General features: G+C 41.6%; 2 protein-coding genes across 5 annotated transcripts in view; both read left to right on the top strand.

The window, feature by feature from the left end:
* Positions 1-1584: 1584 nt before the first annotated feature.
* CIAO2A (cytosolic iron-sulfur assembly component 2A) lies at positions 1585-15370 on the top strand. Of its 3 annotated transcripts, XM_027123261.1 has the most exons (5): positions 1585-1938; positions 5968-6132; positions 11015-11064; positions 13288-13333; positions 14089-14558. In XM_027123261.1, the coding sequence occupies exons 1-5, from the start codon at positions 1815-1817 to the stop codon at positions 14184-14186; spliced, it is 483 nt and encodes a 160-aa protein (XP_026979062.1). In that variant the 5' UTR covers positions 1585-1814; the 3' UTR covers positions 14187-14558. The 3 variants fall into 3 exon arrangements, with proteins under 3 accessions (XP_026979062.1, XP_026979063.1, XP_026979064.1); XM_027123262.1 differs by lacking the exon at positions 11015-11064; XM_027123263.1 differs by lacking the exons at positions 11015-11064; positions 14089-14558 and adding an exon at positions 15112-15370 and having other exon boundaries at positions 1700-1938.
* Positions 15227-24830, top strand: part of DAPK2 (death associated protein kinase 2) — a 136289-nt gene continuing 126685 nt past the window's right edge. For both annotated transcript variants that reach the window (XM_027123258.1, XM_027123257.1), the window contains exon 1: positions 15227-15333. The gene's annotated coding sequence lies outside the window, so the exon portion shown is untranslated. The remainder of the gene's footprint in view (positions 15334-24830) is intronic.

The raw sequence follows: 24830 nt of genomic DNA, 5'->3' as shown, positions 1-24830 counted from the left end.
TAAAGAGGTAGACATCGAGAATGGACTTGATGACATGGGGTGGGAGGGCGAAGCTGGGGCAAAGTGAGAGTAGCATTGACATATACACTACCGAATGGTAAACAGTTGGTTGCTGGGAAGCAGCAGCATAGCACCGGGAGATCAGCTCGGTGCTTTGTGATGACCTAGAGGGGTGGGATAGGGAGGATGGGAGGGAGGCTCAAGAGGGAGGGGATATGAGGACATGTGTATGCATATGGCTGATTCGCTTTGTTGTGCAACAGAAACTAACACGGTATTGTGAAGCAATTATACTCCAATAAATATCTATTAAAAAAGATAAATGGGATATGTTATCATGGGATAATTCAGCAAGATAATCCTTACTTTCCTCTCAATAGACATGGTATGAGGGCTTCCCTGGTGGCGCAGTGGTTACGAATCCGCCTGCCAATGCAGGGGACACAGGTTCAAGCCCTGGTCCGGGAAGATCCCACATGCCTCAGAGCAACTAAGCGTGTGCGCCACAAGTACTGAGCCTGTGCTCTAGAGCCCGCGAGCCACAACTACTCAGCCCGCATGTTACAACTACTGAAGCCCGCGTGCCTAGAGCCCGTGCTCCGCAGGAAGAGAAGCCACCACGATGAAAAGCCTGTGTACCGCAACAAAGAGTAGCCCCCGCTCACCGCAACTAGAGAAAGCCTGCGCAGCAACGAAGACCCAATGCAGCCAAAAACAAATAAAATTAATAAATTTATAAAAAGTAAAATAGAGATGGTACGAAACTTGTCATCAACTTTGACAAAAGGTTTCATTTGTTCGAAACTGCAAATTCCTCAACATCAGGGGTTGGCTCCCTCACAGGTCTGTGAGCTGCTTGAGGGTAAGGGCCGTGTCCTATCTTCGTATCCTTGGCGTCTATAGACCAAGTCTGGCAAATTAAGTATCGAATAAAGGTTTGAGATTTGACTGTAGGGATGGATGGATTAAAGTAAAATTAGCATCATCAACCTTGTTACTGGCATCCATCACTGCCACCAAACCGGAGGGCTTAAGACGTTCTTTTTAGGATGGCGATCTCCAATGTCACTATTGGACACACTGGACAGTCGGAAAGCTCTCTCGTTCTAAGTTATCTTGAAGGCGATTGGCAGAAATACTCAGCTCGTAGTGGGGACCTGTGCTAGCCTGAGTCTCTATGAGACGAGAAAACAAAAAGGAACTCCTCCTCCCGCCACGCCTAACCATCCTCACTAGGCTCCAAAGACATCCCGTTTAACCGCGACGGAAACTCACTTCCGGCCTGACTAGGACGTAAGAAAACTTTGACAGGAAGCGGCCCCCTCGGAGAAATAATAGTAGGGCGTCACCGTGCAGACGCTCTTCCAGCACTAGAAATCAAGATCTCCTTTCCCCTACCTCTTCAGGGTTTCATTTTTAGCTTATCCAGACGCTGAGTGAGGCAATTAACGGCGGTTAACAGACCGTTACCTGCCCCCGCCCACCGTTGGAGACTACAGATCCCATATTGCAGCTCACCGTCTTCCAAAGAAAACGCCCATACGACCCAGCACGCAACGCGCCTCATGGGCCTCTAGGAATTGTTTTTCCCTTGTTCCGCCGAAACCGAGCAAAGCATGCTGGGGCTTGTAGTTCTCGTGGCTCCCTTACCTAGGTCCTTCGCGATACTCCGTCCGGTCCCGCCTATTCTCTGCCCCGGACCTTTAGGCTTCTCTTGGCCCGTTTGAAGACCAGGAAGTTGATAAGTCGAGAGGCTCGCTGCTGAGAGACGGTGGCTCGGGTGGGACAGTCGCCAGGGATGGCGGAGCGTAAGGATGGAGCGAGTGTCCGGACTGCTCTCCTGGACGCTGAGCAGAGTCCTGTGGCTGTCGGGCCTCTTTGAGCGGGGAGCTGCCCGGCAGCCCCGGATCATGGAAGAGAAAGCGCTAGAAGTTTATGGTAATTAATTTTACCCAGGGCAGCATTTGGTGGTATACGTGGAGGCGGGGGTAACGAGGGCCTCACCTGAGGGTTAAGAGTGGAGACTCGAGTTTTTGCCAGATCTCGTCCGGGAGCGTAGGAAGCTTTTTCTCCGGAGTCCTAAGTCACACGGGCATGTGGGTCTTTCTAGGACCCAGGCTCTTGCTAAACCCGGGGCAGGCCGAGCCTGGAGGTCTCAAACGCTTCATTTCCCTTGTCTTCCCCCACGTTGTAGTGGCTATCTCAAGACTTATGGGCAGAGCAAGCGTCTAGGGTGTTTGGTTAGGAAGCAAAGCTGGCCTGATTGCCCTACTTGAACCTCCTTCCTTCCTAGCCCCTGGACACACACTTCTCCTTCCGCCGCCGAGGGTACTGCTGGCTGACTGCCGAGTTGGGGACTGGCCCAAGGTCACAGCCACCCTCTTCTGCTGCAGAGGCCGTAGGCAGAGGTCCCCAAGAGCCCGGCCTTGAACTTATCGTTCTTTAACGCACCCAAGCCTGGTGTGCAAAAAGGAATACACACACATTGAGTTATATATATGTATAACGTATATATATGCACACACACATATTCTCTATTCAACCCCTGGAACCATCTTCATCGTACAGATGAGGAAATAAAGGTGTAGAGTGGTTAAACAACTACCTGGAGGCCACTCTGCCAGTAAAGAAACAGCAAAAACCAAAGCTCTTGTCTTCTGATTCCAAACTTAGTGCGCTTTTCATCACTTCATAATTGCTTTATGACTTGCCTTTTTTGGACTTATTAGTATTGTTTTTGAAAACTAAAACGACTGGATCTAACGAGCGTTCAAAGATTCCTGCTGACTTAGGGTAAAAGTATAACCACAAGAATACAGATAATGCAGGTAAGGATTATAGACCCGTAGAAAGAAGCCAGGGATGTTAAAGACCTTCGGAGTTAATCTGGTTTACCTCTTGCTAGGGGCAGGACTTAAACCCAGTCAGGTGACAAGTGTGAGTGGAATGATCTCCACAAAGCAGTAAAGCAGAGGTCCCCAAGAGCCCGGCCTTGAACTTATAGTTCTTTAACACACCCAAGACTGGAGTGCAAAAAAAAATACACAGTGAGTTATATATGTATAATATATAATATATATATACGCACACACACTTATATTCTCTATTCAACCCCTGGAACCATCTTCATTGTACAGGTAGGGTTTGTGGTTAAAGGTGGAGGGAGGTGTGGTCAAAAATTGTTTTACATAGCAGGTTGGAACTGGATCCTGAAGGTTTAAATATAAATGAAGAATTTAATATCAGTGCAGAGCCAGTAGAAGAATTTAAGTCAAGGGAGCAATGTGAGGAGAGCAACATTGCTTTCTTTCTAAAAAAATAAATGCAAATCACTAGAAAAGGAGAGAAGTTAAATAACGCGTGAGGTTTACTTTCAGAGTTATTTAACATATGAACAATATAATGCAGCTTGTATATATGAGCCTTACAGGGAAAAGGCCTAGGAGGAAAGGGAAAAAATTCCTTTTCAAAAAAACCTGTTTCCCTGAGCCCCGTGTTTCACAGCCTTGTGAAGCCTCTTTTTCCTGCTTCCCTTTTCAAATTCTGTTTCTAATCAAGTGATAAGCTCAGGAGTTGCTGGGGAGAAGATAGAGTTTGATTGATTTGTTTTTCCCAGCTGGATTTCTGATTACAGGGGTGCTGTGAGTAATAGAACAAAACCTCAGGCTTGAGAACATCAAGCCTGTCGCATGTGAACTCCCTCTGCTTTTTTCTACCTCACTATTTCTCTTATCATTCTCCTTTTCCATCTTTTTCTACAACCTCAGGGTAAGAAGGAAATCTTTTCCTCTCCACCTCGAACCCAGCCTCCCACATCTTTGGTCTCATTCCTTTCTGCTTAGTTTACCAGCCTCCTCCACTCCCCTCCTTGAAATTTCAGTGGCTCTTCCTCTATTTTTTTTTCCTTCCTCTGTTTGATCCTTCCCCTTGGGCTATAAAACATACTCAAGTTTCCCTTATCCTTGTCATTGTTCTAGCTTTTTCTAAACGCACTGTCCTTTTTTTGCTCTTCCCTCCTTCCCTGTCAAAGCCCTAGGATTACATTTGCAGTTCCTTCTCACTTCCCCTTTTGCAAGCTGGCCTCTGCCTTTACCTCTCTACCGAAAGTGCTTTCTTACAGGTGACCTTCTGAGACCGGCTTTAGCTTTCGTTAACCTGCATTTTTCTGCAGCATTTTTTTTTTAAATTTATTTTTGGCTGTGTTGGGTCTTCGTTGCTGCACGTGGGCATTCTCTAGTTGTGGCGAGCGGGGGCAACTCTTCGTTGTGGTGCGCGGGCTTCTCATTGCGGTGGCTTCTCTTGTTGCAGAGCATAGGCTCTAGGTGCACGGGCTTCAGTAGTTGTGGCACATGGGCTGAGTAGTTGCGGCTCGCGGGCTCTAGAGCGCAGGCTTAGTAGTTGTGGTGCACGGGCTTAGTTGCTCCACAGCATGTGGCATCTTCCCAGACTAGGGATCGAACCTGTGTCCCCTGCATCGGCAGGTGGATTCTTAACCACTGTGCCACCAGGGAAGGCCCTTTTCTGCAGCATTTGATGTTGTTAACCATCCCCTCTTTCCTTTTATGCTGCGTTTTGCTTTTCTTCCTCCTATTGATCCCCAAATTTGGTGCTTCCTACAGATCCATACTTGGTTCTCTTTCCCTTTACATTTGTGATTCTCCAACTGGACTGCACATAAGAACAGCCTGAAGAATTTTTTTAAGTCTCAATGCCCAGGTCATACTGTGAATCAATTAAATCAGAATCCCTGGTAGGACTCAGACACCAGTTTTTGTTTTTGTTTTGAAACATTCCTAGTGATTCCATTGTTCAGCCAAGGTTGAAAACTATGGTTCTACTCATTGTTCTTTGTGAATCCCATGAGTTCAACAGCCACTCCAGCCTTGGTTCTCTTAAACCTTATGCCATAATTCAGTGTTTGCTGGAATGTTCCATTGGTTTGCCCCTTAAGCACCTCAGAATGATTATATATAAGATTTAACCTGTTTATCTCAGCCCCCACCTAAATTTCTTCCTTTGTTCTCTCTTCTTTTTTTTTTAATTCTATCTTTGTTCTCACAGGCGCTTAGATTTACAATCTTAGTCATCTTCCTTTTCTCCCTTTCCTTGTCTTCTACATCCAAATAGTTGTCAGATTCTGTTGATTCTGCCTCTGAAATTACTTCTTCGTCTTTCCCCTCCTCTCTATTGCTATGGTCATGTCCCTGTTTTAGGCCCAGCTTTTTCAGCTGGTATCCCGGGCTCTGCTCTTTAGTTCTGAGTCTACCAGCTGACAGTGTAATGCTGTCCATGTCACTCCCTTGTTCAGAACCTCTTGAGGACATCCTGTTGCCTGTTGCTGACTCTAAAAGAGCCTTAATGGGCTGGCCTAAACTCTTAATAACTTCTTCCCTTATGCTGAGTTCTGTGCAAACTAAACTTGTTCTTTACTTTCCTTCACCTTAAATGGCAAATATTGAAATGTTACCCATTTTTTTGTTTTTGTTTTTTGTGGGTTTTTTTTTTGGCTGCGCAGTGTGGCCTGCAGGATCTTAGTTCCCTGATCAAGGATCAAACCTGGGCCCCTGCAGTGGAAGCGTGGAGTCCTAACCACTGGACTGCCAGGGAATTCCCCAAAATGTTACCCATTTTTAAAGGCTTGATTCAGATTCCATTTCCATAAATCCCGATACTGCATTCTCCCAAACTAAGTTATTTTTTCCCTTGAACTTCTATGACACTTTCCCCATTCATGTATTCTCTCTGCAAGGTTGGATCCAAGAAACTGGACATGAGGTAGTAATAATCCAAGAAAATGGTTTTCTCAAAAGGACACTAGTAGTGGAAATTTCTGTCAGAAACCTGGGGAGTGGCTGTAGTATTTGCTCAAACAAAAAGAAGTAAGTGTTTGGATTAGGACTGGCAAAATTGTTTGTATTTAGAATATTCATGTTTTAACATAAAACCTTTTCTCTGATGTTTCTTTAGATTTGATTCGAACTATCCGGGACCCAGAGAAGCCCAATACTTTAGAAGAACTGGAAGTGGTAACGGAAAGTTGTGTGGAGGTTCAGGAGATAAATGAAGAAGACTATTTGGTTATTATCAGGTTCACGCCAACAGTACCTCATTGCTCTTTGGCGACTCTTATTGGTAAGGTTTTAGATAAAGATATTTATATATTAATTCTGAATTATTCTAGCTGATACTGACCCGCAGTAACAATTAGCATCATGTATCATACTTTATGGTTTACAGAATATTTTCTGTAGTTCTCAACAATTAGCGTATGAGAGGGTCAATATTATCTTCATTTTACAGATGAGGAACCTGAGGCTCAGAGAGTTTAAGGGACTTGCTCAGCATCATGTAGGCAGGAAATGATGAAGCTGAGGCTCAATTCCAGGTCTCCTGACTTTAAGTGTGTTTTTCCTTTAGCTATACCATGCTGCTTCTCTACAGTTAATGGAGCCTGAGTGTGGGCCAGCTCCTCTCCTCAGTTCTGGAGATCGGAATGGGTGTTGTCAGACTAGCACTGCTGTCCTTACCATCTCCTCCTTTTAGCTACTCTCTTGGCTTCTATGTAGCATGGGCAGAAGTCCTGGTGGGAGGGTATTTTTTCAGGTAGTTTTCTTTTTGAGAGGTTGCATTCCCAATATTTTGGATTAGTTAGCTGTGAGATATACAATAGATATCTTTGAATGTATACTTTGTTAAAAAGAAGGTAAAGTTTCTTTCAAACCAGATCTTGATCAGTAGGGAACCAATTAAATAATCAGTGATGGTGTTTATTAACAATGGAATACTATGCAGCTATAAAAAAGAATAAAGAAGCTCTCCATATACTAATATGGAAAGATCTCTATGACATACTGTTTGGAAATAAAAGCAAGTATAATATTGCTACATTTGTGTAAAGAAGAGCAAAAATATACATTTATATTTGATTGCATATCCATAAAGAAAACATAAGAAATGAATAGCTAAGATGGGTGTGGGCATTAGTGATGGTGGGAACTGGTCAGATGGAGGATAGGGTGGCAGGGAGACTTTATAACTTTTTATATTTTTAAGCTTTTGAACATTGAGACTATATTACCTATTTAAAAATAGACAAATTTATAAAAAGGATTGGAAAGGTAAATATTTTATTATTGTTTCTACTATTGTTGTGAGTTGTCTTTCTTTTCTCACTTGTTGGACCTGGGATCCCTCAAGTAGTGGTTTCCAGCATATGGGGCACATCTTGAGGGACTAGATGGTCTGTGAATCCATAGATACTATTGTGGTTATAAAATTCCAATACTAGAAAAAGCATTCTTGAATACGTATTTTTCATCATTGGACAGTTTCTGAATCAACAGATATCGAAAACAGATTTCAAAAAGTAATATTTATATTGTGTTTCTTAAATTATAAAAGTAACATATTTGTTGGCAATAATTCTGAAATTCCACAAAAGTATAAAGAAGAAAATTTTTAAAAGTTGTCATTAGAATGTGTGCTCTAGGCTAAAATTCCAGCTCTGTCAGCTCTGTCACTCTTTGGTCTTGGGCAAGTTACTTAACCTTTCCGAGCCTATTTCCTTATCTGTAAAATACTGATAGTAAGGGTAACTACTGAGTTGTAAGGGTTAAGTAATAGAAAGCATGAAGTAGATGAGAAATGTTTTTTAGTTCTCCTTAAATATTATTGTTTAATTATATGGTCAACTATATGGTCATATAATTATATGGTCATCATTTTTGTAACCACTTAGACTACTTCTAGCCTCCTACAATTATAAATAATACTATGATGAACAGCTTTACACATAAATATTTTTATTTATCTCTAGTTATTACTTCAGGATAAATTTCTGTAAGTGGAATTATTGGGTCATATGGTAGAAATATTTTTAAGTCTCTGGGTAAATATTAGCAAGTCACAGGGAATTCCCTGGTGGTCCAGTGATTAGGACTCTGCACTTTCACTGCCAAGGGCACGGGTTCAATCCCTGGTCAGGGAACTAAGATCCCGCAAGCCGCATGGTATAGCCAAAAAAAAAGTTCATACTCTTTGACCGAGGAATTAAGGAAATAATTCCCTAGGAGAAAATAGTAGCATGTTCAAAACATATATAGTAAATTTATGATAATAAATCCTGGAAGAAACTATAGTATCGATTAATACTGAAATGATATAAAAATAATGGCATTTCTTATTTCTATTGAAAATGATGAATATAATCAAGGAATCAAAGTATCTGTGTGAGAGTGGATGAAAAAGCTTGAATGATAAATTGAATTTGTGTTATGATTGCAGTTATTTTAAAAAACTGTGTTTACGTGGACAAAGATTGAGAGAGCACATGAAATAAAAATAACTGTAAAGGTGTCAAGATTAGATTATGGTTGAATTTCAGATCTCTACACCTTTTGACAGAGTTTTGTCACTTTTTTGGCCCTTTTGATATGGGTTTCATTTAAGACCATTGGCTTTTGAGAAGGTTGTATGGTAGTGTATCATAGTAATCGTGTTCAAGCAACATGACTGGAAAACTCGATGAAGGGAGTCCTCTTTCTGGCTGATGCATTAGGAGGCATTTCCTATGAGCAGGTAGTACTAAGCAGAGAAAGGCATCTGAGTCAGAGTTCCACCCTGACTGCTTAGGTTGTCACCTACTCAGTTACCCTGGTATATCATTCCAAAGACAAGGAAGACTCAAAGCGGGTGAGTGGGTAGAGCAGAAAAACCACTTGATAATCTTTTCTGTTGACTTAAACAAGAATGGCTGAAGGCAGGATACGAAGGGCATAGGATTTGGAGTCTAGATTTAGCTTCCAGCTCTGCCACATATTAGCTATGTGATGTGGAACAAATCGCTCATCTTGGTTCCTGGCTGTAAAATGAAAATGATAAAATAGTAATAGCTAACATTTACTGGATACTTATTATGCATCAACTACTGTTTTAAGTATGACTATATTTACTCCTCGTGCGTAACAACCTTATATATAGTGGTACTATTATAATACTTGTATAACAGATAAGGAAACTGAAGTTCAGAGAGGTTAAGTAACTTGCCTGGCGTCACACAGCTAGTGTGTAGTGGAGCCACTTTTGAACCCAAATTACCTGTCTCAGTTATGCTATACGCCTATCTTGAGGATACTGATATTCAAGAAAGTGCTTTGTGAATTGTAAAACAGTTATTATTTATGGGTAAAATACCTACCAACAGTGACTAGAACACATGAGAATGCTCAAGAAACAAATTAAGGAGACAATGGGGGAGCAGAGGAAGGAAAACCCTCCAGATAAGCTTTAAGGCAGATAGATACTCTAAAGGGAGACCCTTCTTTTTTTTTTTTTTTAAGGGGGACCCTTCTTAAGGAAATTATATATTTTCTTTAGAATTCCCTAATATTTATTATGGAATTACTGTGTTGTAGACTCTAAGGTAGGCCCAATCTCATTGTAGCTCATTTAATTCTTTTTCCTTCTCTGGAATTTTTCAGATGATTCTGTTAGAAAACCTAGTGGTACTTTAGAAAACCACAAGCAAATTAATTTCATACCTCCCCAAAAGAGAGGTAGTCTAACAATTATGTTTTGCTGTGTTATGTTTGGGGTTTTGTTATTGTTGTTTATTTTTAATCAAACCAAAATACTAAGAAAATGTTCCTTATAACGTAACAAGCCCTTATGTATTGATATTAGTTGGGAGAGGAAATAAATTGCTCTAAATAAAAACCTGCAAAGCCAGGGAACTAGAGACACTTTTTCCTCATAATAAGAGCAGCTTGGTTTATCTTCTCTGTCTAGAGGTGTAGACTTAGTTAAAATTGTATGCTATATTTTATGGTGGGGGAGAAGTGAAACATTGGCACTGAGGCTCTGTTCCAAGCTGACTTTTAATTTCTCTTGGAAGTCTCAACTGGAAAAAAAAATATTGAACTGTGACTTGGTATTGGGGTGATAAACTGAACTTCAGAGGAGCTTGTTTTAGGGAAACAACTCTATTTGTACCCTGCAGGCACAGAGGAGTCCAAATCTGAGAGATTGCTTGTGGTCCTTTTTTTTTTTAATAAATTTATTTATTTAGGCTGTGTTGGGTCTTCGTTTCTGTGCGAGGGCTTTCTCTAGTTGCGGCGAGCGGGGGCCACTCTTCATCGCGGTGCGCGGGCCTCTCACTGTTGCGGCCTCTCTTGTTGCGGAGCACAGGCTCCAGACGCGCAGGCTCAGTAGCTGTGGCTCACGGCCCCAGTTGCTCCGCGGCATGTGGGATCTTCCTAGACCAGGGCTCGAACTCCTGTCCCTTGCATCGGCAGGCAGATTCTCAACCACTGCGCCACCAGGGAAGACCGCTTGTGGTGCTTTTTAAGTGGCTCTTACTTGGTTTTAAGTTTTTTTGTTTTTTTGTATTTTTGCAGTACGCGGGCCTCGCACTGTTGTGGCCTCTCCCATTGCGGAGCGCAGGGTCCTGATGAGCAGGCTCAGCGGCCATGGCTCACGGGCTCAGCCTCTACGCGACATGTGGGAACTTCCTGGACTGGGACACAAACCCGTGTCCCCTACATCGGCAGGTGGATTCACATCCATTGCGCCACCAGGGACGCCCCGGTTTTAAGTTTTTGTGTGGCCTGACCTGTTGCAGGCATTCAATAAAGTTTAATGAGTGAATTGGCCTTTGATGGAAGGCAAATTGATACAGCAGAAATGACCTGCGTTTTGCAGTGGTTTCGGGTTCCAGTCCCAACTCTGTCATTTTACTAGCTCTTTGATCTTGGGGAAGTTACACTGTGACCTTGGTTTCATAATTTGTAGAATGGGATTGACAATACCTAGCTCACTGGATTATCATGAGGAATTCGTAAGATGTATCAATATTAAAGTTGCTAGGTAAAGGTGCCAGGCTCAACGGAGGCGTACATTGGATTGAGCCTAAGCTCTTTTCAGCTACTGTTTTGTACAGAGACACCTAGACACAGCTGTATGCTTTTTCAAGAACCAATAAGAAGAGATAATTGGGGCTTTTTTTTTTCCTCTGCAGGGCTGTGCTTAAGAGTTAAACTTCAGCGGTGTTTACCGTTTAAACATAAGGTAAGGAATGTGTTTTTTGTTGTTGTTTTATAATAGCTTTGTTGAGATTTGATTCACATATCATACAACCACCTATTTAAAGTATAGAATTTAATGTTTTTTGGTATATTCACAAAATTATGCAGCCATCGCTACTATCAATTTTGGAACATTTTCATCATCCCAGTAAAAAAACCCATACCAATTAGCAGTCATTCCCCATTTCTCCTAAACCCTCTCCCATCCCTAGGCAACCACTTTTGTCTCTATAGATTTGCCTATTCTGGGTGTTTCATTTAAATGGAATCATATAATTTGTGGTCTTTTAAGACTGGCATCTTTCACTTAGAATAATATTTTCAGAATTCATTCATGTCATAACATGTATCAGTATTTCATTCTTTGCCTTGTACTGTTCTTTTGTATAGATATCACATTGTATTTATTTGTTTTATAATTTGGTAGACATTTGGGTTGTTTCCACTTTTTGTCTTTTATGAATAATGTTGCTATGAACCTTTGTGTGCAAGTGTTTGTGTGGACATGTGTTTTCATTTCTTTTCCACCGAGGGCATATGTTTTCCATTTCTTTTCTTCCTGGATTCTATGGTAACTCGACGTTTAACCTTTTGAGGAACTTCCAGACTGTTTTCCATAGCCACTTCACCCTTTTACATTCCCACCAGCAGCCTGTGAGGGTTCTGATTTCGGCACATCCTTGCCAATACTTATCATGATTATCTCTTTTTTTCATTATAGCCATCACTAGAATGTGTGAAGTGATATCTAACTGTGGTTTTGATTTGCATTTCCCTGATGGGTGACAATATTCATCCAAAAATTTAAAACCAATTAAGAACCACTTAAAAAGGGCCACAAGAAACCTCTCAAATTTAGAATCTTCTGTGGACCAAACCAACTGTTTGGTTACCCTGAGGTATAGTTTGCATAGGAATAGCAAGGTAAATGCTTGACTCTTCCCCTTTATTTACCGTTTTTCAGAATAATGAGTCGTGCATAATTTTAAGCCAAAGTAAATGAGTATAGAGTGATTTTATACCACTTCCTTTGTTGTTTAGAATAAGAGTTAGTGTTATGCCACTGGGGGAATGTATAAGGTGTTTTGTCTTTTAAAGAAGACTGGACTAAATGGTTTCTAGGGTCTCTTAGAGCCATAATAGGCTATGATTTTTTCCCCCTCATGAAAAACATTTATCTCAGTAGTAAATAAGTATATGCGAATTAGATCACATGCTCCAATGTTCCCTGAAAAATAGACATATCTTTATCATATAGCATGATTTATTTACCACAAGATTTGCAATAATTTTGTGGGTTTGTCTCAAAAGCTCTGGTTCTTGGAGGTTAGCTAGTTTAAGGGAGTGAGTGCAGCAGGACCAGGAGAGATAGCTTAACCAGTATTGTACTTGAGAATAAATTTATCAAGATAATAGTAGATGAGAAAAGGAGGATACTGAAAACTGTATATTATGATCCGATTTTTGTAAAGTACACAATAAAAAGAAACTTCTAGCCTTGGGGGGTGTGTGTGTGTGTGTGTATGTATGTAATGTGTGTGTGTGTGAAATCTTAAATTATGTGGGAATAGAGAAAAATATGGAAGAAAGTACACTAGATTATTATTATTTTTTTTTTTTTTTTGCGGTATGCGGGCTTCTCACTGTTGTGGCCTCTCCCGTTGCGGAGCACAGGCTCCGGACGCGCAGGCTCAGCGGCCATGGCTCTCGGGCCCAGCTGCTCCGCGGCATGTGGAATCTTCCCGGACCAGGGCACGAACCCACGTCCCCTGCATCGGCAGGCGGACTCTCAACCACTGTGCCACCAGGGAAGCCCCAACACTAGATTATTAATGTGGCTTTCTTGTGGGGTGGGGCAGGGAGAAAGTTTAGATACTGATTTGGGAGGAAGAGGTAGAGTGCAGGGGATATATATTGTTGAGTAAAACATGTATGAGATCTCACTTGCATAAAATTGTAGGTTTGTATTCATTAAAAAATAATGAATGGGAATACCCGCCGCGGGCCTTCCCCATATGACCAAAATAAAAAATCCTACTAACTTCAGCCCTCATTTTAGAGAAGAATGTGAAGATTTGTCCCAAGTCTTTGATGATGGAAACAGGATTTGGGCTTTCATCCCTAGACTCTTGAGTCCATTGTACATTCCACCTCACTCATCTTAGAATGCTCTAAATGTTTTGCTTTTAATGTATTTTTTTCCTAGTTGGAAATCTACATTTCTGAAGGAACCCACTCAACGGAGGAAGATAGTAAGTGAATTTTGAACCATTATTAGAAAACAGCTTCATATAGTACTTTATCTTGGGTATTACGTTATTCTGCCAGCCAAGTATCTATTGGGTCATTTGCAAAAAAGAACAAAATCAGCTCTTAGCTTTTCCTAAGTTTTTCCTTAATCAAAGAAATTTTGATTAAACAATCTAAATTAATGGGTTCTTCTTTACTTGTACTTTGTTCAGCTTGTTTTAGGGGACAGTGGTCATTTGAAGTGTAACTAGAGTTAAGCCCTGTGGATATTGACTGGTTTAGGCCAGTGGCCACACATCTGTGAGGAATATCCAGCTGTAGGAACTTTGAATTATAAGCTCTAAAGAGAGCTTGATTCTTCTCTTTGGTGGCAGGATAGAGAGCTGTGTACTTGAAATTGAAATCAAAGGTCCAGCAAGTAAAGCTTTAGGGAATCTTGGGGTAGGTGTTGCCTTCCTGGGTTAATGTATTAAAATGGGAGTAGAGAAGCATTTTTGTATAAAGGATCTCTAGCCTACGGAGAGAAATAAAGTGGCAGCCGCTTAAAAATAACAGAGGTGGGATTTAGGAAAAGCAAAAGTGGGATTACAGGGGAGTTTTTTCTCTTTAAGTCTCCCCTTCAAAACTAATGAATAACTAGCGAAAACCTGCGTTAAGTTCTCAAGGTGTTAAATTCTGTTTTAACAAGCTAATAAAATTACTGTCTGCTGCTGTGTATTGACATAGTCCTGCTAACTTTTGCCTGTGTGTTTTGTAGTCAACAAGCAGATAAATGACAAAGAACGAGTGGCAGCTGCGATGGAGAACCCCAACTTACGGGAAATCGTGGAACAGTGTGTCCTTGAACCTGACTAATAGCTGTTTTAAGAGCCACTGAACTGGAATCATTTGATATATTTGTTTAAACTCTTTGTAAAATGTAAAAGACTCATGTTTAATATGTAGGTGATTTGTACCTCAGTGCATTTTTTTAAAGGATGATTTCCAAGCAAGATTTAATTATAAGGTAGTACCTAGTTTGTTCATTGTTTAACATTCTCAGGATTTGTAACACTTAAATGATCGACAGAAAAATATTTTCTAGTAATTATGTGTCAGATGAGTTGCTATTTTTCTGATGCCCATTCTGATACAACTGCTTTTCATGTCAAATATCTACTGTGCCCAAATGTATTCAGTTTAAATCATTACTCTGTAAATAAATAAAACAGAGATGATTCTTGTATACACCTTAGAATGTTTTTATTTAATTGTAAATTTTAGTGTAAATGTTAGCACTAAAAGATATTTCCAAAGCTTTATTTTCTGATTATTATGTAGAATCAGAGATAGGAGAACCAAAAAGAACCCTTAATATCAGGCCTGGGCCCTGACTTCCTTCAGGAAGAGTCCTGGACCCATTTATAGATAAGGAACAAATGTGAAGAGGGCCAGGTGACATATATAATTTTGAAGATCAAGAAGTCCCCAAAGAAATTTTGATTAAACAATCTAAGTCAATGGGTTCTTCTTTATTTGTACCTTGTTCAGTTTGTTTTAGGGGACAGTGGTCATTTGAAGTGTAACAGGGTATGTTAGGAAGCTTCCGAGGTGCCCCTCCCCCCACCAATGATCCTTGATTCCTGATATTCGTGCCCTTGTAGTTTCCTTCCATATTGAACCAGAACTGGTTGCCATGACTAAAAAAGAATCAGAGGTGACAGTGTGTGATTTCTGAGGCTAGATCATAAGAGATGTTACTGCTTTCACCTTGTGATCACTTGAGTTGCTCATTCTGCAGGAATCCAGCTGCCATGTCCTAAGAACACTCAGACAGCCCTGTGGACAATTCCACATGGAGAGGAATTGAGGCCTTCCACCACCAACGAGCACCAACTTGCATACCATGTGAGGGAACCACGTTGGAAGCCATTGTGAAGCCTCAGTCAGGCTGACATCTTGCCTGGAACCTCACTAGACCCTGAGCCAGAAGCCGCTCCCTAATTCCTGATGCAGAGAAGCTGTGAGTGATAATAAATGTTTATTGTTTACAGCACTAAGTTTTGGTGTAATTTGCCATGCAGCAATAAGTAACTAATACACAGGTATTAGCATAGAACTCTTCTGCTTCAAATTTAATTGAGGATTCTAAGGGGAAAACATGAGAACTTGTTCCATGGCTCTTGAACCCCTTTATCCACTTCAAGAATATGAGTTTTGAGAGAACAGAGAGGACTTGGTAGGAAGATTGATGAAGAGATTTCCTTGGTTAAAGCTGTTGCTATGCTGAGTTCCAACCCCCATCTTGGTGGAAGGGTGAGGAAATGACACCTTCTACCACTATCCGCTGAGGGGAATTTCAAGGGGACAACTCAGAGAGTTTGGAAATGTGTCCTCTGCAGTTGAGAGACCCAGAAAAGTGGTGCCTGACTCAGGCCTGAGAAAGCAAGCAGAAGTGGGCTTGAAGGCTGGGGCCTGACTCCTGCCCAGGAAATCTAGAGGGTGAGAGAAAGGCAAGGCTAACTACCTTGATGACAGAGCCCTGGGATGCACAAGTGTTTCTCGTGGACCATGCTATGGGGTCATATTTGACATTGCTCAACAAGCCATCAGCAGGGCCAAGGAGACCTCAGAGAAAGGGTCTGGAGGTGTACTGCCTGGTGCCCAGGGACTGAGGAGAGAAGACGGCAAGTGAGCAGCCAGGATGGAGATGCTTCTGCCAGGGTCAGGGAACGCGTGGTAAGCGTACGAAAGTGCCAACCTAAGAGAAAGAGCCAGCTCTAATCATCAGGCAGAGAGAGCACGAAGCCAAGCAGCTACGTAAGAACTGTCCCATCTCTGGTGCTCCTCCCTCCCTCAGCTCCCGCAGTGGCGAAGTTGAAGAGGGGGAAAGAGGAGAGAGCAGAGGACCCCATCCCATGGCTCCGCTGGAGGTTTCAAGCCTGAAGCAAGCTCAAGTTAGGAAAGAGTTGATGCCAAGTTTGTAGTTCTAACTATTAGATGTGACTAGATAATTCAGTGTAATGAGATTGTATGGTTAAAAGTGACAAGACGACTTAATCTGACAGAAATCATGTGTCTGCCCAAGTCTTCACCCATGGGCAGAGGAGGATCATGCCTTCTCAACAAAGTTTCGAAGGATTAGTGGGGGACAAAAATAAAATCAATTCTTACACAACATACTGGTTATAGAAGTCCTATTAAAACCATCTTGGGGACTTCCCTTGTGGCGCAGTGGTTAAGAATCCTCCTGCCAATGCAGGGGACATGGGTTCGAGCCCTGGTCCGGGAAGGTCCCACATGCCGCAGAGCAACTGAGCCCGTACGCCACAACTACTGAGCCTGCACTCTAGAGCCCGCGTGCCACAACTGCTGAGCCGACGTGCCACAACTACTGAAGCCCACACACCCAGAGTCCGTGCTCCACAACAAGAGAAGCCACCACAATGAGAAGCCCACGCACCACAACGAAGAGAAGCCCCCGCTTGCCCCAACTAGAGAAAGCCCACACGCAGCAACGAAGACCCAACACAGCCAAAAATAAATAAATTAAAAATAAATTAATTAACAAAAAACCCCAAACCTTCTTGGCTTCTGCTGAGGCTCTGCACTGTGGGAATACCCCAGCAGAGCTTCATCCCCGTGATCTTCCTCTCTTGAGAAAAACCACTAACATTGTGGCATCAGAGCACCAGCTTTGTGGCAATGTCACTGTCGATTCTTAATCTTTTGCTTTGAAAGCTCTCATTGGCTCCTCTCTTTCTTCCCAGATCTTTAAAAATTGGTTATCCAGCATACATAAATAGATCGAGAAGTAATAAAATATTGCTGATTTTTAGTCATCATGGTAATCACTTCTTTCTAAATTACAAATCCACTGGAAAGGTCCTTAGGACCAGCACTAAGTTTCCCGCTTCATGGAAGTCTGCCATCCAGGGCAAGAGCTAATAGTACCTGGTAAACACCCTGTCCCGAATTCTCCCACCCACTGCACACGTGCACACGCAAATGCTTTTTGACCAGCTGTCTGCCTCTACAAGATACGACAAACATCATCTGAGTGGGCTCTGAGGCTCACAGACCAGGGTCAAATACACATTGACCCCCAAGTACTGACCGTTTCTCATCCCTGGAGCCTTATCTAGGGCTTAAAGAGTAGGGCTGTCTTTATATCTTCTAATGAAACCCTGATACATGAAAGTCTCATTGCCAGTTTCAGGTGGCTGGAGTCGACTGAAGTCAGAGATCCCTAGTGTATGCTCTTACCAACTCAAGCACTTACTCACTGGTGCTCTCACCAACAGATACTTAGCACTTTTTAAGTATCAGGCACTGTCTTAGGTGCTAAGGATACAAAGATGGATCAGCCATTGTCTGTCTTCCTTCAGTTCATGCTTACCAACCTCTGCATTCAGCCCCCTCTTCCCTGCAGGCAGTGAGTGATGCAGGCTGTCCCGTCTAGTGTCTGAGCTTGTCCTAGCCAGGCAGACATGGAGGCTAGTCAACCAGAACCAAAGACAAAATCACCCCTTAAGGGACTGTCTGGTGAGGAAACCAGTGATGGTACAACCAGAAATGTGTCACTGCTGCAGGCACCCCCATCCTGCTGGCCCTGCTGCTCTTCGAAGTTAGCTGTAACTGCTGTACTCGCTGCTACTGTCAGAATGATATCTCTTCTATCCCTGCTATTTTGTGTGACTCACTCCAGCTGCAAAGTCCTAGATGGGGTCTCTAATGGACTGATCCCAAGTCCCATGTCCATGTCCTGGCTGCCAGGGAGGGAGGAGAAAGGAGTATCTGGCCTGTATAAGGAGTCCGTCTATCTCCCAGCAAGACTTACATGGTAGGAATTGCTCAAATACATCAAGAGGGTTAAGGTAGTCTGATGACTAATGTCCACTACATTAATATTATATTTAAATGAGTTTGTACTTTATCAACCGTAACAGCATCTACATACAAGTGAAAAATAGAGGTCCGTAAATTCACAAAATGTGTTTGCTGGCAGGGTCAGCAAATTTTTTCAGAGAAGGGCCAGATAGTAAAATTTCAAGCATTGCATCTCTGTTGCAACTATTCAACCCTGCTTTTGTAGCACAAAAAGCAGCCATGACAATATGTGAATGAGCATAGCTGTGTTCCAACAAACATTTATTTATGGACACAGATTTGAATTTCTTAAAATTTTTATGTAGTGAAATATTCTTCTTTTGATTTTTTTCAACCACTTAAAAACATAAAAACCATCCTTAGCTTGTGGGTTGTACAAAAGCAAGCATTGGGCTGGATTTGGCCTGTGGGTCATTTGCCAGCTCCTGATCTGTAGGGATGATTCTTAACCTTTTTGGAAGGTCTCAGACCTCTTTAAAAATCTTATAAAAGATATGGAATGGACCCTTTCCCTAGAGAAAAGAGACACTCACATGAAACTTTGCAAGTGAATCCAGCACTTTCATGGATTTGCTAAGGAGTAAATAATCCTGGTCTCTAAATCATGCTAGCTGAGCCCTTGGGCTCCCATTCCTTTAAGAACTCCTCAGAGCCCAGGGGTTCACAGCCTTGGTTGGGAGTCACTATCTAGTTAGGTAATCAGAAGCTTTCTCAGCTCCACTGTGGAGCAACTGCTATGTGACCCAAACTGCTGATGTCTCCAGCAGGAGCAGGATACAGTTAACTGTAATTAGGGGAGGACTCTCTTTTAGGAAGGGGAAGGATTGCTGTAATAAAGGCCTTGCATTCATAGCCCGGTTGGTGTCCCTCGTGTTAATACAACGACAGAAAACAAGCCAGTGAACCATGAGGGATGAACCTTATCACTGACACAGCGCTACTAGAAACAACTCTATTTTTTAAGCTGCAGGTGGGTGCTGAGTATCTGTTATTTTTTACATCTTTTTAATATATAAAATATTTTATAATTAAAATGTTAAAAAAACCGCTGGATCTCGCCTGGGCCAGTGGTTGTCTTTGACTCAGGTTAGGCTGCCTATAGGGCAGAGGTGAACTCAGTCCCTGTGTGAACTTGTTTGGGAGAGATGAGCTAGGGGAAGGGGGAGGATAGCAGTTGCTGTGTGGGCTATAAAGTTCTCTCTAAGGGCTATTAGTATCACACAGACCTTTGAGCCTCACAATGGAGGTGGTTCAGAGGACAGGCCCTGCTGCCAACATGCCACCTCATTCTAATCGAGAACTTAGCCACTGTATGACCTTGGCCAAGTTACCTAACCTCTCTGTACCTTAGTTCCCTCATCTGTAAAATGAGGATGATATTTCATAGGACTGGTATGAGGATTAAGAAGGAATGCTTATAAGTGCTGAGCACAATGCCTGAAACATAGTAAATGCTTTATTAGTGTCTGTTAAATAAAAATAGAGGAGAGAGAGAATTCCCTGGTTTTCCAGTGGTTAGGACTCGACACTTTCACTACCGTGGCCCGGGTTCAATTCCTGGTTGGGGAATTAAGATCCCGCAGGCCACAAAAAAAGAAGAGAAAGCCCCTTGGTGCTTGGAGGCAGCAACTTTCCTCCCTGGCTGGGTGCTGTTACTTCGGAACCACTAGATGGCAGCAAAGCGCGGGCTTCCAGGTTTCCAGTTGGTCGTTGAAGAGAAAGTCTTCTTGAAGAGCCCTGATGTCAGCTGTCCTGGGTGTTCTCTGCCCCCGCCAGGGATCTGCCTAAGGGCGCCCTCAGGGCACACTCACCACCACTCTGACTGGGCTGCATCACACTGGGAGCATTGCAGTCTGTGCCTTTGTTCTGACGGGTGATTATCACAGAAGCCTTTCTCGGATGTGGAATTAACGATGCCAAAGGTTATGGTAATTTTGACACTTCTGACACATATTGGTTGCTGAATTGCCTTCTGAAGAAATTGTACCAATTAATATCTTACCAAGAATGGGGGTTTGTGTCCCTGTCCTGCACTAATTAATATTGGGTATTATTATTATTTTTTGACCTATTATTTCAGCTTTATTGAGGTATAATTGACATAAAATTACAAGACGTTTAAAATGTACATTGTGGTGATTTGATGTATGTGTACATTGTGAAAGGATCCCACCCATCTCATTAATTAACACATCCATCACCTCACATATTTATCCTTTTTGGGGGGGAGGTTAGAACTTTTAAGTTCTACTCTTTCAGCAAATTTCAATTATACAATACAGTGTTATCACTACAGTCGCCATGTTTTTTCATTAGATCCTCAGACCTTATTCATCTTATAACTGAAACTTTGTACCCTGTTACCAACCTCTCCTTATTTCCGCCCCCCCCCGCCCTGCCCTGGCAACCACTTTTCTGCTCTTTTTCTAGCCTTCGACTTTTTTTTTTTTTTTTTAAGATTTCACATATAAGTGATTCTATGCAGTATTTGTCTCCCTCTGCCTGGCTTATTTTAGATTAATTACATTTAAAAAGTATTCCAACCCATGTCCTCAAAAGCTGTATAATCTCCCTTTACAAATCAGAGTTTTTATTTAAATTGTATAAAAACCATATATGGTTTGCATTTTTGTTTTCTTATTAGTCATCCATTTTATACACATCAGTGTATACATGTCAATCCCAATCTCCCAATTCATCACACCACCACCACCCCCGCCACTTTCCCCGCTTGGTGTCCATACGTTTGTTCTCTACATCTTGTTTCAATTTCTGCTTACTTGCTCTGCGGCACGTGGGATCTTCCGGACCAGGGCTCAAACCCGTGTCTCCTGCATTGGCAGGTGGATTCTTAACCACTGCGCACCAGGGAAGTCTGAAAATATATATATATATTAAGGTGGGATATAAATAAAATAAAATGTACTTTCCCCTTTGGGGAAGTTTCCTTTGATTTTATCCAAACTCCTGGGGGCTAGTTCTGTAGCGCACTGTTCATATTCTTGGTTGTCATGAATGTGTTTTCTAATATTTCCTATCTTCTTTAGATGCTCCCTTTGTCTCCCACAGTGTTTTCTTGTTGAATTATTTCAGGCTCACCTTGGTCATAATGAGGGGATTCAGCTTTACCAAGGACCTCGGTCTTTGGCATTTCCTACGAGGAATGCCCACCGGCCTAGGGGTCAGGAGGCCTGAACTTTAATCCTGGCCCCTCCCTGAACACGTGTAAACTTGGGTAAAAGTCACTTCCCCTTTTTTGGCCTCCTTCTTCCTTCTATTAAATAAGGTGTTAGATAATCTCTAAGGCACCTTCTACCACAGTGGATGCTGGCTTTCTGGAGCTTCCAAGGTTTCATTTACATCATTAACAACCACAGGAGTGATTAATGTTGAGCTTGGTCCGAGGTCACTAATCCGTTGATTCTTGCAGAATTAAAAATGATTATGACCCTTTAGGAAAGCTTATTAGTTGTTCTCTTTTTTTTAAGGGATGTTATGGTTCTTAGGACTTTGTCGTTGCTGTTGTTCTGATTAAGCTAATTGAACTAAACTGCCTCACGTCAGCTGAGTTTCCTTGTTGCTGGATTCCCGAAGCTGTCACATTGTGTTCCTTGGCTACATTAAGGTAAGGTCTGTTCAGATGAGTCAGAATATGAAATGAATACGTGTGCCAAGCTCAAGGTTGCCTCAAAGGGTGAATCTTACCAAGTTGCAGAGCTTTGCTGAACCTTCATTTCTCCAAGTGGAATACATGGCTACTATCAGGGATCATGGGGGCCAACTCCGTGTTAACCTAATCCTACTATCTGATTTTCTAGGTAAGGAAATGGAGGCCAGGAGATGTTGAGTGACCTGTTCACACTCACATAGCATGGGAGAATCAGAGTCAAGGCTATGTGGTTAGGATATATGGAAAGTGGCCTGGTTTCCAATTAAGGTTGACCAATAGTCAGCGTTTGATTCAGGCAAGTCATTTCTCTGCACTGATTAAAATGAATTGAAAGATAGAATAGAATGTGAAACTTTCTAGCTTCCTTAAATATTTTGTAGACTAAAATAGGGGCTGGGTAGATTGACAAGGAACTGGTAAAAAAAAAATAGGACATAAAAATCAAGATATGATTCTATTCATTTTGTCATTTTCATCCTCTTCTGAAGGATATTTACATCTTCATATGTCTCCACCTTAGTGATGATTACTCTTAGCAAAATTTTTCTTTTGTAAAATTTAATTATTTTATTTTATATTGGAGTATAGTTGATTTACAATGTTGTGTTAGTTTCAGGTGTACGGCAAAGTGATTCAGTTATACATACACATATATCCATTCTTTTTCAGATTCTTTTCTCATATGGGTTATTACGGAATATTGAGTAGAGTTCCCTGTGCTATACAGTTGGTCCTTGTTGATTACATATTTTGTATATAGTAGTGTGTATATGTTAATCCTAAACTCCTCATTTATCCCTCCCCCTAACATTTCCCCTTTGGTAACCATAAGTTTGTTTTCGAAGTCTGTTTCTGTTTTGTAAATAAGTTCATTTGTATCGTTTTTTTTAGAGCCCACATATAAGTGATATCATATGATAGTTGTCTTTGTCTGACTTACTTCACTTAGTATGATAATCTCTAGGTCCATCAATGTTGCTGCAAATGGTATTATTTCATTCTCTTTTATGGCTGAGTAATATTCCATTGTATATGTGTACCACATCTTCTTTATCCATTCCTCTGTTGATGGGCATTTAGGTTGCTTCCATGTCTTGGCTATTGTAAATAGTGCTGCAATGAACATTGGGGTGCATGCAGCTTTTTGAATTATGGTTTTCTCTGGATATATACCCAGGAGTGAGATTGCTGGATCATACGGTAGTTCTATTTTAGTTTTCTGAGGATATTCCATACGGTCTTCCATAGTGGCTGCACCAACTTACATTCCCACCAACAGCGTAAGAGGGTTCCCTTTTCTCCACACCCTCTGCAGCATTTGTTATTTGTAGACTTTTTAACAATGGCCATTCTGACTGCTGTGAGGTGGTACCTCATTGTAGTTTTGATTTGCATTTTCTTAATGATTAACTATGTTGAGCATCTTGTCATGTGCTTTTTAGCCATCTGTGTGTCTTCTTTGGAGAAATGTCTATTTAGATCTTCTGCCCATTTTTTAAAAAATTATTTATTTATTTATTTTGGTTGCACCAGGTCTTAGTTACAGCATGCATTTGGGATCTAGTTCCTTGACCAGGGATCGAACCCAGGCCCCCTGCATTGGAAGCGTGGACTCTTACCCACTGGTCCACCAGCGAAGTTCCCTGCCCATTTTTTGATTGGGTTGTTTGTTTTTTTGATATACAGCTGGATAAGTTGTTTGTATATTTTGGAGATTAATCCCTTGTTGGTCGCTTCGTTTGCAAATATTTTCTCCCATTCTGTGGGTTGTCTTTCGATATTTTTTTCTTTTAGCAAGATTTAAGAAAAGAATACAATGCCCTGGGCTTCCCTGGTGGCGCAGTGGTTGAGAGTCCGCCTGCCAATGCAGGGGACAAGGGTTCGTGTCCCGGTCTGGGAAGATCCCACATGCCGTGGAGCAGCTGAGCCCGTGAGCCATGGCTGCTGAGCCTGCGCGTCTGTAGCCTGTGCTCCGCAATGGGAGAGGCCACAACAGTGAGAGGCCCGCGTACTGCAAAAAAAAATAAAAAAATAAAAAAAAGAATACAATGCCCTTTAATAAGTGCTATTGCTGAGTAGAAATGAGGCTGAGGAAGACTGACTGAGTTCTAAGAACTTCAGCACTCATTAGCAGGTCTAAAGGCTTAATGAGCATTAATGGGTACTAAACACAATATTTATTAATTCTTTTCTGCAATGAAGAGACCTCCACTGACACAAGCATGCTATTCTCAGAGCAACCTCTGTTGTACATATTTTATTGATTAACCTAGTTTTCTTTGATCATAGAAGAAATATAGAAACAGCAAAACCAAAAAAAGTCCAAAAAATATAAAATGAAAGCTAGAAGTCTCCCTTTCCACCCACTCCAGTGTTACTCCCCAATGACTACCACTCTGAACAATTTTTAGTTTTTCTGCTAATTACCATAATAAATATTATGTTTTACTTTCCCCAACTTTTGATTTTGAAAAATTTCAAACTTACAGAGAAGTTGCAAGAATTCACCTAGATTTATCAACTGTTCAGCTTTCCCTCACTCTACACATATAGATATTCTTTTTGCTGAACCATTTGAAGAACAGTTACAAACATAATGCTAATTCTCCCCAAAACACCTCAACATGCATGACCCAAAAGGAAGGACATTCTCTTCCATAACCACAATATAATCCTCCCACTCAGAAAATGTAGCGCTGATACGATTATGTAATAAAACATCCATATTCAGATTTCCACAATTGTCCAATCATGTCCCTTTTAACGTTTTTAAAATCCAGGATCCAATCACTCATCACACGTTGCCCTGAGTTGCTATGTCTCTTCAGCCCCCTTTAATGTAGAACGTCCTGTTTTTCTTTCACGGCGCTAATATTTTTAAAGAGTCCAGGTGAGTTGTTTTGCAGAATGTCTCTCAGTCTGGATTTGTCTGATTGTTTCCTCATGATTAGTTTCAGCCT

This window comes from Aethalodelphis obliquidens, unplaced genomic scaffold, assembly GCF_003676395.1.
Source record: "Aethalodelphis obliquidens isolate GAN/ISIS:26980383/991018 unplaced genomic scaffold, ASM367639v1 scaffold26, whole genome shotgun sequence".
In the NCBI taxonomy this organism is placed as follows: Eukaryota; Metazoa; Chordata; class Mammalia; order Artiodactyla; family Delphinidae; genus Aethalodelphis; species Aethalodelphis obliquidens.
Note: the sequence above shows the minus strand (reverse complement) of the source record. Positions and strands in the feature narration are given on the sequence as shown.